This window comes from Panulirus ornatus, chromosome 41 (genome assembly GCF_036320965.1).
Source record: "Panulirus ornatus isolate Po-2019 chromosome 41, ASM3632096v1, whole genome shotgun sequence".
NCBI classification, from domain to species: domain Eukaryota; kingdom Metazoa; phylum Arthropoda; class Malacostraca; order Decapoda; family Palinuridae; genus Panulirus; species Panulirus ornatus.
Window position 1 is genome coordinate 14922275 of NC_092264.1, and position 15885 is coordinate 14938159.

Below are 15885 nucleotides of genomic sequence, written 5' to 3' on the forward strand. Positions count from 1 at the left end.
TGTGTTACATATATGTACTCCAGGCAGACCTCACATATGTGTTCCATGAGTCACATATGTGTTCCATGTGTAATTACATATATATACTCCAGGCAGCCCTGTAGGGTTACATATGTGCCCCTAACAGACCTGTATTTAGTCACATATGTGCCTCTGTCAGACCTGTCCACAGTGTCATATATACATATATGTGTGCCCCTATTCCACGTGTCCGTAATGTCACATATATGACCCTCCTACAGTGTGACCCATATGGCCCGCCTCTCTCTCTCTCTCTCTCTCTCTCTCTCTCTCTCTCTCTCTCTCTCTCTCTCTCTCTATCTATCTATCTATCTATCTATATCTATCTATCCATCTCTCAGTACCACGTCTCTCTCTCTCTCTCTCTCTCTCTCTCTCTCTCTCTCTCTCTCTCTCTCTCTCTCTCTCTCTCTATCTATCTATCTATCTATCTATCACCACCACGTCTCTCTCTCTCTCTCTCTCTCTCTCTCTCTCTCTCTCTCTCTCTCTCTCTCTCTCTCTCTCTCTCTTTTCCTCCCTCTCCCTCCTTCTCCCTCCCTCCTTCTCCCTCCCTGCCTCTCCCTGCCCCTTCCTGCCTCCCCCTGCCAGTCTGACCATCACGCCCCGCCTCCCTCCCTGCAGGCCACGGGCCAGACGCCGCTACACATCGCAGCTGAGGAAGGCGACGAGACCACCGTCAAGTTCTTCTACACCGTCCACGCCAACCCCAACCTTACTGATAACATGGGTTAGTTACTACACACCTGCACTGATGGTACACTGGCTATACACCTGCCTGCACTGATGGAACACTTGTTATACACCTACCTGCACTGATGGAACACTTGCTATACACCTACCTGCACTGATGGAACACTCACTATACACCTGCACTGATGGTACACTTGCTATACACCTCCACTGATGGAACACTTGCTATACACCTACCTGCACTGATGGAACACTTGCTATACACCTACCTGCACTGATGGAACACTCACTATACACCTGCACTGATGGTGCACTTGCTATACACCTGCCTGCACTGATGGAACACTTGCTATACACCTACCTGCACTGATGGAACACTTGCTATACACCTACCTGCACTGATGGAACACTCACTATACACCTGTACTGATGGAACACTCACTATACACCTGTACTGATGGAACACTTGCTATACACCTGCACTGATGGCACACTTGCTATACACCTGCCTGCACTGATGGTACACTTGCTATACACCTGCCTGCACTGATGGTACACTTGCTATACACCTGCCTGCACTGATGGAACACTTGGTATACACCTGCACTGATGGAACACTTGCTATACACCTGCACTGATGGAACACTTGCTATACACCTGCCTGCACTGATGGAACACTTGCTATACACCTGCACTGATGGAACACTTGCTATACACCTACCTGCACTGATGGAACACTTGCTATACACCTACCTGCACTGATGGAACACTTGCTAGACACCTGCCTGCACTGATGGAACACTTGCTATACACCTACCTGCACTGATGGAACACCTGCTATACACCTGCCTGCACTGATGGAACACTTGCTATACACCTGTACTGATGGAACACTTGCTATACATCTGCATTGATGGAACACTTGCTATATACCTGCACTGATGGAACACTCACTATATACCTGCACTGATGGAACACTCACTATATACCTGCACTGATGGAACACTCACTATACACCTGCACTGATGGAACACTCACTATACACCTGCACTGATGGAACACTCACTATATACCTGCACTGATGGAACACTCACTATATACCTGCACTGATGGAACACTCACTATACACCTGCACTGATGGAACACTCACTATACACCTGCACTGATGGAACACTCACTATATACCTGCACAGATGGGTGAGTCACTATACACCTGCACTGATGGAGCACTCACTATACACTTGCACTGATGGAACACTCACTATATACCTGCACTGATGGAACACTCACAATACACCTGCACTGATGGAACACTCACAATACACCTGCACTGATGGAACACTCACTATACACCTGCACTGATGGAACACTCACTATATACCTGCACAGATGGGTGAGTCACTATACACCTGCACTGATGGAACACTCACTATATACCTGCGCTGATGGAACACTCACTATACACCTGCACTGATGGAACACTCACTATACACCTGCACTGATGGAACACTCACTATATACCTGCACAGATGGGTGAGTCACTATACACCTGCACTGATGGAACACTCACTATATACCTGCACTGATGGAACACTCACTATATACCTGCACAGATGGGTGAGTCACTATACACCTGCACTGATGGAACACTCACTATACACCTGCACTGATGGGAACACGCACTAATACCTGCACAGATGGGTGTCACTATACACCTGCACTGATGGAACACTCACTATATACCTGCACTGATGGAACACTCACTATATACCTGCACTGATGGAACACTCACTATACACCTGCACTGATGGAACACTCACTATACACCTGCACTGATGGAACACTCACTATATACCTGCACAGATGGGTGAGTCACTATACACCTGCACTGATGGAACACTCACTATATACCTGCACTGATGGAACACTCACTATATACCTGCACAGATGGAACACTCACTATATACCTGCACAGATGGGTGAGTCACTATATACCTGCACTGATGGAACACTCACTATACACCTGCACTGATGGACACTCACTATATACCTGCACTGATGGTGACTCACTATACACCTGCACTGATGGAACACTCACTATACACCTGCACTGGATGGAACACTCACTAAACACCTGCACTGATGAACACTTGCTATACACCTGCCTGCACTGATGGAACACTCACTATACACCTGCACAGATGGAACACTCACAATATACCTGCACTGATGAACACTCACTATATACCTGCACTGATGGAACACTTGCTATACACCTGTACTGATGGAACACTTGCTATACACCTGCAACTGATGGAACACTCACTATATACCTGCACTGATGAACACTTGCTATACACCTACCTGCACTGATGAACACTCACTATAACACCTGCACTGATGGAACACTTGCTATACACCTGCACTGATGGAACACTCACAATATACCTGCACTGATGGAACACACACTATATACCTGCACTGATGGAACATCACTATATACCTGCACTGATGGAACATCACTATATACCTGCACTGATGGAACACACACTATATACCTGCACTGATGAACACTCACTATATACCTGCACAGATGGAACACTCACTATATACTGCACTGATGGAACACACACTATATACCTGCACAGATGGAACACTCACTATAATACCTGCACTGATGGAACACTCCACTATACACCTGCACAGATGGAACACTCACAATACACCTGCACTGATGGAACACACACTATATACCTGCACAGATGGAACACTCACTATACACCTCACTGATGGAACACTCCACTATACACCTGCACTGATGGAGCACTCACTATACACCTGCACAGATGGAACACTCACTATATACCTGCACTGATGAACACTTGCTATACACCTACCTGCACTGATGGAACACTCACTATACACCTGCACTGGATGGAACACTCACTATAACACCTGCACTGATGAACACTTGCTATACACCTGCACTGATGAACACTTGCTATACACCTGCACTGATGGAACACTCCACTATATACCTGCACTGATGAACACTTGCTATACACCTGCACTGATGGAACACTCCACTATACACCTGCACTGATGGAACACTCCACTATACACCTGCACTGAGGAACACTCACTATATACCTGCCACTGATGGAACACTTGCTATACACCTGCACTGATGAACACTTGCTATACACCTACCTGCACTGATGGAACACTCCACTATACACCTGCACTGGATGGAACACTCACTATAACACCTGCACTGATGGAACACTCCACTATACACCTGCACTGATGGAACACTCCACTATACACCTGCACTGATGGAACACATCACTATACACCTGCACTGATGGAACACTCCACTATATACCTGCACTGATGGAACACTCCACTATATACCTGCACTGATGGAACACTCCACTATACACCTGCACTGATGGTACACTTGCTATACACCTGTACTGATGGAACACTCCACTATACACCTGCACTGATGAACACTTGCTATACACCTGCACTGATGAACACTTGCTATACACCTACCTGCACTGATGGAACACTCCACTATACACCTGCACTGATGAACACTTGCTATACACCTGCCTGCACTGATGGAACACACACTATATACCTGCACTGATGAACACTCACTATACACCTGTACTGATGGAACACTCCACTATACACCTGCACAGATGGGTGAGTCACTATACACCTGCACTGATGGAACACACACTATACACCTGCACTGAATGGAACACTCACTATACACCTGCACTGATGGTACACTTGCTATACACCTACCTGCACTGATGGAACACTTGCTATACACCTGTACTGATGGAACACTCCACTATACACCTGCACTGGATGGAACACTCACTATATACCTGCACAGATGGAACACTCACTAAACACCTGCACTGATGGTACACTTGCTATACACCTACCTGCACTGATGAACACTCACTATATACTGCACTGATGGAACACTTGCTATACACCTACCTGCACTGATGAACACTCACTATATACCTGCACTGATGGAACACTCCACTATACACCTGCACTGATGAACACTTGCTATACACCTGCCTGCACTGATGGAACACATCACTATACACCTGCACTGATGGTACACTTGCTATACACCTACCTGCACTGAATGGAACACTCACTATATACCTGCACAGATGGTGAGTCACTATACACCTGCACTGGATGGAACACTCACTATACACCTGCACTGATGGAACACATCACTATACACCTGCACTGATGAACACTTGCTATACACCTACCTGCACTGATGAACACTCACTATATACCTGCACTGATGGAACACTCACAATACACCTGCACTGATGAACACTTGCTATACACCTGCCTGCACTGATGAACACTTGCTATACACCTGCACTGGATGGAACACTCACTATACACCTGTACTGATGGAACACTCCACTATATACCTGCACAGATGGAACACTCACTATATACCTGCACAGATGGAACACTCACAATACACCTGCACTGATGAACACTTGCTATACACCTGCCTGCACTGATGGAACACACACTATATACCTGCACTGATGGAACACTTGCTATACACCTACCTGCACTGATGAACACTTGCTATACACCTACCTGCACTGATGAACACTTGCTATACACCTGTACTGATGGAACACTCCACTATATACCTGCACTGATGGAACACTTGCTATACACCTGCACTGATGGAACACATCACTATACACCTGCACAGATGGTGAGTCACTATACACCTGCACTGATGAACACTCACTATATACTGCACTGATGGAACACTCCACTATACACCTGCACAGATGGGTGAGTCACTATACACCAGCACTGATGGAACACATCACTATACACCTGCACTGATGGTACACTTGCTATACACCTGCACTGATGGAGCACTCACTATACACCTGCACTGAAGGAACACTTGCTATACACCTGCCTGCACTGATGGAACACTCACTATACACCTCACTGATGGAACACTCACTATATACCTGCACAGATGGAACACTCACTATATACTGCACTGATGGAACACTTGCTATAACACCTACCTGCACTGATGAACACTTGCTATACACCTACCTGCACTGATGAACACTTGCTATACACCTACCTGCACCGATGGAACACTCACTATATACCTGCCACTGATGGAACACTCCACTATACACCTGCACTGATGGAACACTTGCTATACACCTGCCTGCACTGATGGTACACTTGCTATACACCTGCCTGCACTGATGGAACACTCCACTATACACCTGCACTGATGAACACTTGCTATACACCTACCTGCACTGATGGAGCACTCACTATACACCTGCACTGATGGAACACTCCACTATACACCTGCACTGATGGAACACTCCACTATACACCTGCACTGATGGTACACTTGCTATACACCTGCCTGCACTGATGAACACTTGCTATACACCTGCCTGCACTGATGGAACACTCACAATACACCTGCACTGATGAACACTTGCTATACACCTGCCTGCACTGATGAACACTCACTATATACTGCACTGATGGAACACTCCACTATACACCTGCACTTGATGGAACACTCACTATACACCTGCAACTGATGGAACACTTGCTATACACCTGTACTGATGGAACACTCACAATACACCTGCACTGGATGGAACACTCACTAAACACCTGCACTGATGGAACACACACTATACACCTGCACTGATGGAACACACACTATATACCTGCACTGATGGAACACTCATTATATAAGTGCACTGATAACACACAAAACACACACACACACATACAGTTACATACCCAGGTACCTAAACACACACATACACACACACACATAGGTACACACTCAGGTAACCAAACACACACACACACACACACACACACACACCTCAGCCTCTGTGTGTCACAACGTGCACCACAGTGTATATACTCACCCTCCCTGCTGAGCAGTGAGTCAGTCCGGCCACAGTGCAGTGGCTCCTCCTCAGCCACCCCACAACCCTGTAGTGATGAGCCTGACCCAGGGGCGTCCCTCTCACGCAGGAGGCTCGGCCAGGGAGTCGGCCCTCCACCTGGCGGCCAGGGTCACGGACGGGGAGAAGTGCGCCGAGATGTTGCTCAAGTCTGGGGCGGACGCCAACCTCCCCAAGGACGACGGGCAGACACCACTACACCTAGCCGCCTACCATGGCAACCTCAAGACTCTCAAACTCCTCCTGGATGATGATAGTGCCAAGCCACTCCTCCAGTCTAAGGTCAGGTCAGGGTTAGGTGTCCTGGGGGTATGGGTCAGGGCCCTAACCTCTGGGGTATGGGCAAGGACCTCACCTCTGGGGTCTGGTCAGGGCCCTAACCTCTGGGGTATGGGTCAGGGCCCTAACCTCTGGGGTATGATCAGGGCCCTAACCTCTGGGGTATGATCAGGGCCCTAACCTCTGGGGTATGATCAGGGCACTAACCTCTGGGGTATGGTCAGGGCACTAACCTCTGGGGTATGGTCAGGGCCCTAACCTCTGGGGTATGATCAGGGCCCTAACCTCTGGGGTATGATCAGGGCCCTAACCTCTGGGGTATGATCAGGGCACTAACCTCTGGGGTCTGGTCAGGGCCCTAACCTCTGGGGTATGGGCAAGGACCTCACCTCTTGGGTATGGGTCAGGGCCCTAACCTCTGGGGTATGATCAGGGCCCTAACCTCTGGGGTATGGTCAGGGTCTGCAACCCAGTCTCTGTCAGTTTGAACCTAATCATTACGGGAGAGTTTCAAAGTTTCTGATCCTTAAAGTTGAATCTTGTTATGAGACGTTTCGAATCATGTTTCACGATTTGTTCTCTGAAGTGTATGTAGCAGTAGGAAGATCTGTTCATCTCCCTGCATCGCCCCTCTCCCTACATCGTCCCTCTCCCTGCATCGTCACTCTCCCTGCATCGCCCCTCTCCCTGCATCGTCCCTCTCCCTACATCGTCCCTCTCCCTGCATCGCCCCTCCCCCTACATCGTCCCTCTCCCTGCATCGTCCCTCTCCCTGCATCGCCCCTCTCCCTGCATCGTCCATCTCCCTGCATCGTCCCTCCCCCTGCATCGTCCCTCTCCCTGCATCGTCCCTCTCCCTGCATCGTCCCTCCCCCTGCATCGTCCATCTCCCTGCATATCTTCCATCGTCTTTCCATCCAACTCACTGTACGTCATCATCGTGTCTCCGCTGGCGACACACTCCATCCCCTCCATCTACTTCCACACCCTCCATCATCATCTCCTCCCTCACCTCTACACCCTCCATCATCATCTCCTCCCTCGCCTCTACACCCTCCATCATCATCTCCTCCCTCACCTCCACACCCTCCATCATCATCTCCTCCCTCACCTCTACACCCTCCATCATCATCTCCTCCCTCACCTCTACGCCCTCCATCATCATCTCCTTCCTCACCTCTACACCCTCCATCATCATCTCCTCCTTCACCTCCACACCCTCCATCATCATCTCCTCCCTCACCTCTACACCCTCCATCATCATCTCCTCCCTCACCTCTACGCCCTCCATCATCTCCCTCCCAAGGTCTCCCTTCATCACCCATCTCTGACCCTCCCCATCACAACCCTCCAATACACACGTATTGCGCTCCTCCATCACTTCCTTCAACATCTCCACCACTGTGTTTTCCCACCTCCGCGTGCACACATGCGCGCACGTCTTGCTCCACCATTCCACGTCCACTCATCTGCACCACTCCACGTCCACTCATCTCCACATCCACTCATCACCACTGCACGTCCACTCATCTCCACATCCACTCATCACCACTGCACGTCCACTCATCTCCACATCCACTCATCACCACTGCACGTCCACTCATCTCCACATCCACTCATCACCACTGCACGTCCACTCATCTCCACCACTGCACGCCCACTCATCTTCACATCCACTCATCACCACTGCACGTCCACTCATCTCCACATCCACTCATCACCACTGCACGTCCACTCATCTGCACGTCCACCACCGGCAGGCGGGGGAGACGGCGCTCCACCTGGCGTGTTCGTCGTGTCGTGTGGAGGCAGCCAAGATGTTGATCGACCACGTCACTAAGAAGAGCGGCAAGGATGCTGTCGCTAGGTTCGTCAACGCTAAGGTGGGTGCGTCTCTCTCTCTCTCTCTCTCTCTCTCTCTCTCTCTCTCTCTCTCTCTCTCTCTCTCTCTCTCTCTCTCTCGTTGGCTCAGATACATTACAAAAAAAAATGTACAGAAAATTCATTTTGCCTAATATAATTGCCTAATTGCCTAATAACAAGGTATAACTTAACAATCACTGACTCTGGTAATTTGACCATTAACCATGACAAGGTATAACTTAACAACCACTAACTGTTAATGTGACCATTAACATTGCTAACACTGGGTCATGGTTAGAACTGGGGTTCTCCACCCACAAAGTCGTGGTGCGCTAAACACTACATGTAAAGATAACCTTTCAAGACAACATGTTTGGTGGAGACAAGGTTGGCATAGCTTTAGCTTAAGCTATCGCTTTAGCTGTAACCATAGTTGGAGGCAGCTAAGCTCGTTCCCCTCCTCGAGGACAACTTAGTGGTGGAAGGACTTGTTATAATAAGGTCTGACCCCACTAACTACTGTGGTAACTACAACCCCAGACGTACACAACCCCAGACGTACACAACCCCAGACGTACACAACCCGCCTCAAGACCACGTCAGAGAGCAACCTCACCAGGGTTGTAGACCTAACCATAGTTCGTCTACAACCATAACCAAACAACTGTAACCTCCTGGTTAATTACAGACCGGTACGGGGAAGAGAGGCCTTGCTGTACCCAAGTCTCTGACGTTAACCATTTCTGTAACTATTACGACCAACACCCCCACACATTTCACCAACACCCCCACACATCTCTGGCTCACCTACAATACATCTTAACAAATACCAGAATAATTTTCGAAATACAGGTTCTGCACAGCTGTAATTCGCACTGTAATTCCCCCACACGTCCATACGAAATTTGTAATATAGTCCTTCATCTCTGTCGGCAGAATAACCTCGGGGAGACAGCCCTCCACTACGCCGGCCGGGTCAGCAAGAAGACGGCCACCTACAAGGCAGGCGACGACCGAGAGATGGCCAACCTCCTCTTGACGAACGGCGCCCACCTCATGGTCGTCACCAGCAAGGTGGGTAACACAGGCAGGCTCTCGAGGGGTTAACCCACCCTCCCTCCCTCTCTCTCTCTCTCTCTCTCTCTCTCTCTCTCTCTCTCTCTCTCTCTCTCTCTCTCTCTCTCTCTCTGACCTGACGCCCCTCCTGTTTCTCCTACGTCGTGAGTGAGGTGGGGGATGCGAGAGTGTGGGTGGGTTCGGTTGGAGAGGCCGTGTCATCGTACGTCAGCCACTGTGTGACATCATGATGGAGGACAGCGTCTCTCCCTGTACAGGTCTTCTCTCCCTCCCTCCCTCTGGCAGGTGTCTTCCTCAAAGCTCCTTCTCTCTCTCTCTTACAGTTTCTCCCTGACAACCCCACCCTTCTCCCTACCTTCCCACACTTCCTCTTTATGGATTACAAACTACATAATGGATTACAAACTACATAATGGATTACAAACTACATAATGGATTACAAACTACATAATGGATTACAAACTACATAATGGATTACAAACTACATAATGGATTAGAAACTACATAATGGATTACAAACTACATAATGGATTAGAAACTACATAATGGATTACAAACTACATAATGGATTACAAACTACATAATGGATTACAAACTACATAATGGATTACAAACTACATAATGGATTAGAAACTACATAATGGATTACAAACTACATAATGGATTACAAACTACATAATGGATTACAAACTACATAATGGATTACAAACTACATAATGGATTACAAACTACATAATGGATTACAAACTACATAATGGATTACAAACTACATAATGGATTACAAACTACATAATGGATTACAAACTACATAATGGATTAGAAACTACATAATGGATTACAAACTACATAATGGATTACAAACTACATAATGGATTACAAACTACATAATGGATTACAAACTACATAATGGATTACAAACTACATAATGGATACAAACTACATAATGGATTACAAACTACATAATGGATTACAAACTACATAATGGATTACAAACTACATAATGGATTACAAACTACATAATGGATTACAAACTACATAATGGATTACAAACTACATAATGGATTACAAACTACATAATGGATTAGAAACTACATAATGGATTACAAAACTACATAATGGATTAGAAACTACATAATGGATTAGAAACTACATATGGATTACAAACTACATAATGGATTAGAAACTACATAATGGATTACAAACTACATAATGGATTACAAACTACATTATGGATTACAAACTACATAATGGATTACAAACTACATAATGGATTACAAACTACATAATGGATTAGAAACTACATAATGGATTACAAACTACATAATGGATTACAAACTACATAATGGATTACAAACTACATAATGGATTACAAACTACATAATGGATTACAAACTACATAATGGATTACAAACTACATAATGGATTACAAACTACATAATGGATTACAAACTACATAATGGATTACAAACTACATAATGGATTACAAACTACATAATGGATTACAAACTACATAATGGATTACAAACTACATAATGGATTACAAACTACATAATGGATTACAAACTACATAATGGATTACAAACTACATAATGGATTACAAACTACATAATGGATTACAAACTACATAATGGATTACAAACTACATAATGGATTACAAACTACATAATGGATTACAAACTACATAATGGATTACAAACTACATAATGGATTACAAACTACATAATGGATTACAAACTACATAATGGATTACAAACTACATAATGGATTACAAACTACATAATGGATTACAAACTACATAATGGATTACAAACTACATAATGGATTACAAACTACATAATGGATTACAAACTACATAATGGATTACAAACTACATAATGGATTACAAACTACATAATGGATTACAAACTACATAATGGATTACAAACTACATAATGGATTACAAACTACATAATGGATTACAAACTACATAATGGATTACAAACTACATAATGGATTACAAACTACATAATGGATTACAAACTACATAATGGATTACAAACTACATAATGGATTACAAACTACATAATGGATTACAAACTACATAATGGATTACAAACTACATAATGGATTACAAACTACATAATGGATTACAAACTACATAATGGATTACAAACTACATAATGGATTACAAACTACATAATGGATTACAAACTACATAATGGATTACAAACTACATAATGGATTACAAACTACATAATGGATTACAAACTACATAATGGATTACAAACTACATAATGGATTACAAACTACATAATGGATTACAAACTACATAATGGATTACAAACTACATAATGGATTACAAACTACATAATGGATTACAAACTACATAATGGATTACAAACTACATAATGGATTACAAACTACATAATGGATTACAAACTACATAATGGATTACAAACTACATAATGGATTACAAACTACATAATGGATTACAAACTACATAATGGATTACAAACTACATAATGGATTACAAACTACATAATGGATTACAAACTACATAATGGATTACAAACTACATAATGGATTACAAACTACATAATGGATTACAAACTACATAATGGATTACAAACTACATAATGGATTACAAACTACATAATGGATTACAAACTACATAATGGATTACAAACTACATAATGGATTACAAACTACATAATGGATTACAAACTACATAATGGATTACAAACTACATAATGGATTACAAACTACATAATGGATTACAAACTACATAATGGATTACAAACTACATAATGGATTACAAACTACATAATGGATTACAAACTACATAATGGATTACAAACTACATAATGGATTACAAACTACATAATGGATTACAAACTACATAATGGATTACAAACTACATAATGGATTACAAACTACATAATGGATTACAAACTACATAATGGATTACAAACTACATAATGGATTACAAACTACATAATGGATTACAAACTACATAATGGATTACAAACTACATAATGGATTACAAACTACATAATGGATTACAAACTACATAATGGATTACAAACTACATAATGGATTACAAACTACATAATGGATTACAAACTACATAATGGATTACAAACTACATAATGGATTACAAACTACATAATGGATTACAAACTACATAATGGATTACAAACTACATAATGGATTACAAACTACATAATGGATTACAAACTACATAATGGATTACAAACTACATAATGGATTACAAACTACATAATGGATTACAAACTACATAATGGATTACAAACTACATAATGGATTACAAACTACATAATGGATTACAAACTACATAATGGATTACAAACTACATAATGGATTACAAACTACATAATGGATTACAAACTACATAATGGATTACAAACTACATAATGGATTACAAACTACATAATGGATTACAAACTACATAATGGATTACAAACTACATAATGGATTACAAACTACATAATGGATTACAAACTACATAATGGATTACAAACTACATAATGGATTACAAACTACATAATGGATTACAAACTACATAATGGATTACAAACTACATAATGGATTACAAACTACATAATGGATTACAAACTACATAATGGATTACAAACTACATAATGGATTACAAACTACATAATGGATTACAAACTACATAATGGATTACAAACTACATAATGGATTACAAACTACATAATGGATTACAAACTACATAATGGATTACAAACTACATAATGGATTACAAACTACATAATGGATTACAAACTACATAATGGATTACAAACTACATAATGGATTACAAACTACATAATGGATTACAAACTACATAATGGATTACAAACTACATAATGGATTACAAACTACATAATGGATTACAAACTACATAATGGATTACAAACTACATAATGGATTACAAACTACATAATGGATTACAAACTACATAATGGATTACAAACTACATAATGGATTACAAACTACATAATGGATTACAAACTACATAATGGATTACAAACTACATAATGGATTACAAACTACATAATGGATTACAAACTACATAATGGATTACAAACTACATAATGGATTACAAACTACATAATGGATTACAAACTACATAATGGATTACAAACTACATAATGGATTACAAACTACATAATGGATTACAAACTACATAATGGATTACAAACTACATAATGGATTACAAACTACATAATGGATTACAAACTACATAATGGATTACAAACTACATAATGGATTACAAACTACATAATGGATTACAAACTACATAATGGATTACAAACTACATAATGGATTACAAACTACATAATGGATTACAAACTACATAATGGATTACAAACTACATAATGGATTACAAACTACATAATGGATTACAAACTACATAATGGATTACAAACTACATAATGGATTACAAACTACATAATGGATTACAAACTACATAATGGATTACAAACTACATAATGGATTACAAACTACATAATGGATTACAAACTACATAATGGATTACAAACTACATAATGGATTACAAACTACATAATGGATTACAAACTACATAATGGATTACAAACTACATAATGGATTACAAACTACATAATGGATTACAAACTACATAATGGATTACAAACTACATAATGGATTACAAACTACATAATGGATTACAAACTACATAATGGATTACAAACTACATAATGGATTACAAACTACATAATGGATTACAAACTACATAATGGATTACAAACTACATAATGGATTACAAACTACATAATGGATTACAAACTACATAATGGATTACAAACTACATAATGGATTACAAACTACATAATGGATTACAAACTACATAATGGATTACAAACTACATAATGGATTACAAACTACATAATGGATTACAAACTACATATGGGATTACAAACTACATAATGGATTACAAACTACATAATGGATTACAAACTACATAATGGATTACAAACTACATAATGGATTACAAACTACATAATGGATTACAAACTACATAATGGGATTACAAACTACATAATGGATTACAAACTACATAATGGATTACAAACTACATAATGGATTACAAACTACATAATGGATTACAAACTACATCTACATAATGGATTACAAACTACATAATGGATTACAAACTACATAATGGATTACAAACTACATAATGGATTACAAACTACATAATGGATTACAAACTACATAATGGATTACAAACTACATAATGGATTACAAACTACATAATGGATTACAAACTACATAATGGATTACAAACTACATAATGGATTACAAACTACATAATGGATTACAAACTACATAATGGATTACAAACTACATAATGGATTACAAACTACATAATGGATTACAAACTACATAATGGATTACAAACTACATAATGGATTACAAACTACATAAATGGATTACAAAATACATAATGGATTACAAACTACAAATGGATATACAAACTACATAATGGATTACAAACTACATAACGATTACAAACTACATATGGTTTAGAAACTACTAATGGATACAACCTACAAAGGATTACAAACTACATATGGATTACAAACTACATAATGGATTACAAACTACATAATGGATTACAAACTACATAAAGGATTACAAACTACATATGGATTACAAACTACATAATGGATTACAAACTACATAATGGATTACAAACTACATAATGGATTACAAACCTACATAATGGATTACAAACTACATAATGGATTACAAACTACATAATGGATTACAAACTACATAATGGATTACAAACTACATAATGGATTACAAACTACATAATGGATTACAAACTACATAAAGGAATTACAAACTACATAATGGATTACAAACTACATAA

At 41.2% G+C, this 15885-nt stretch overlaps 1 protein-coding gene across 1 annotated transcript in view; it reads left to right on the plus strand.

Moving 5' to 3' along the window:
• The window catches only part of nompC (no mechanoreceptor potential C), a 334011-nt gene that overhangs the window by 279603 nt on the left and 38523 nt on the right, over positions 1–15885 (plus strand). Inside the window, exons 7-10 of the mRNA XM_071686202.1 lie at positions 646–751; positions 6832–7043; positions 8801–8923; positions 9840–9977. Coding sequence (XP_071542303.1) covers positions 646–751; positions 6832–7043; positions 8801–8923; positions 9840–9977 — 579 coding nt within the window. The remainder of the gene's footprint in view (positions 1–645; positions 752–6831; positions 7044–8800; positions 8924–9839; positions 9978–15885) is intronic.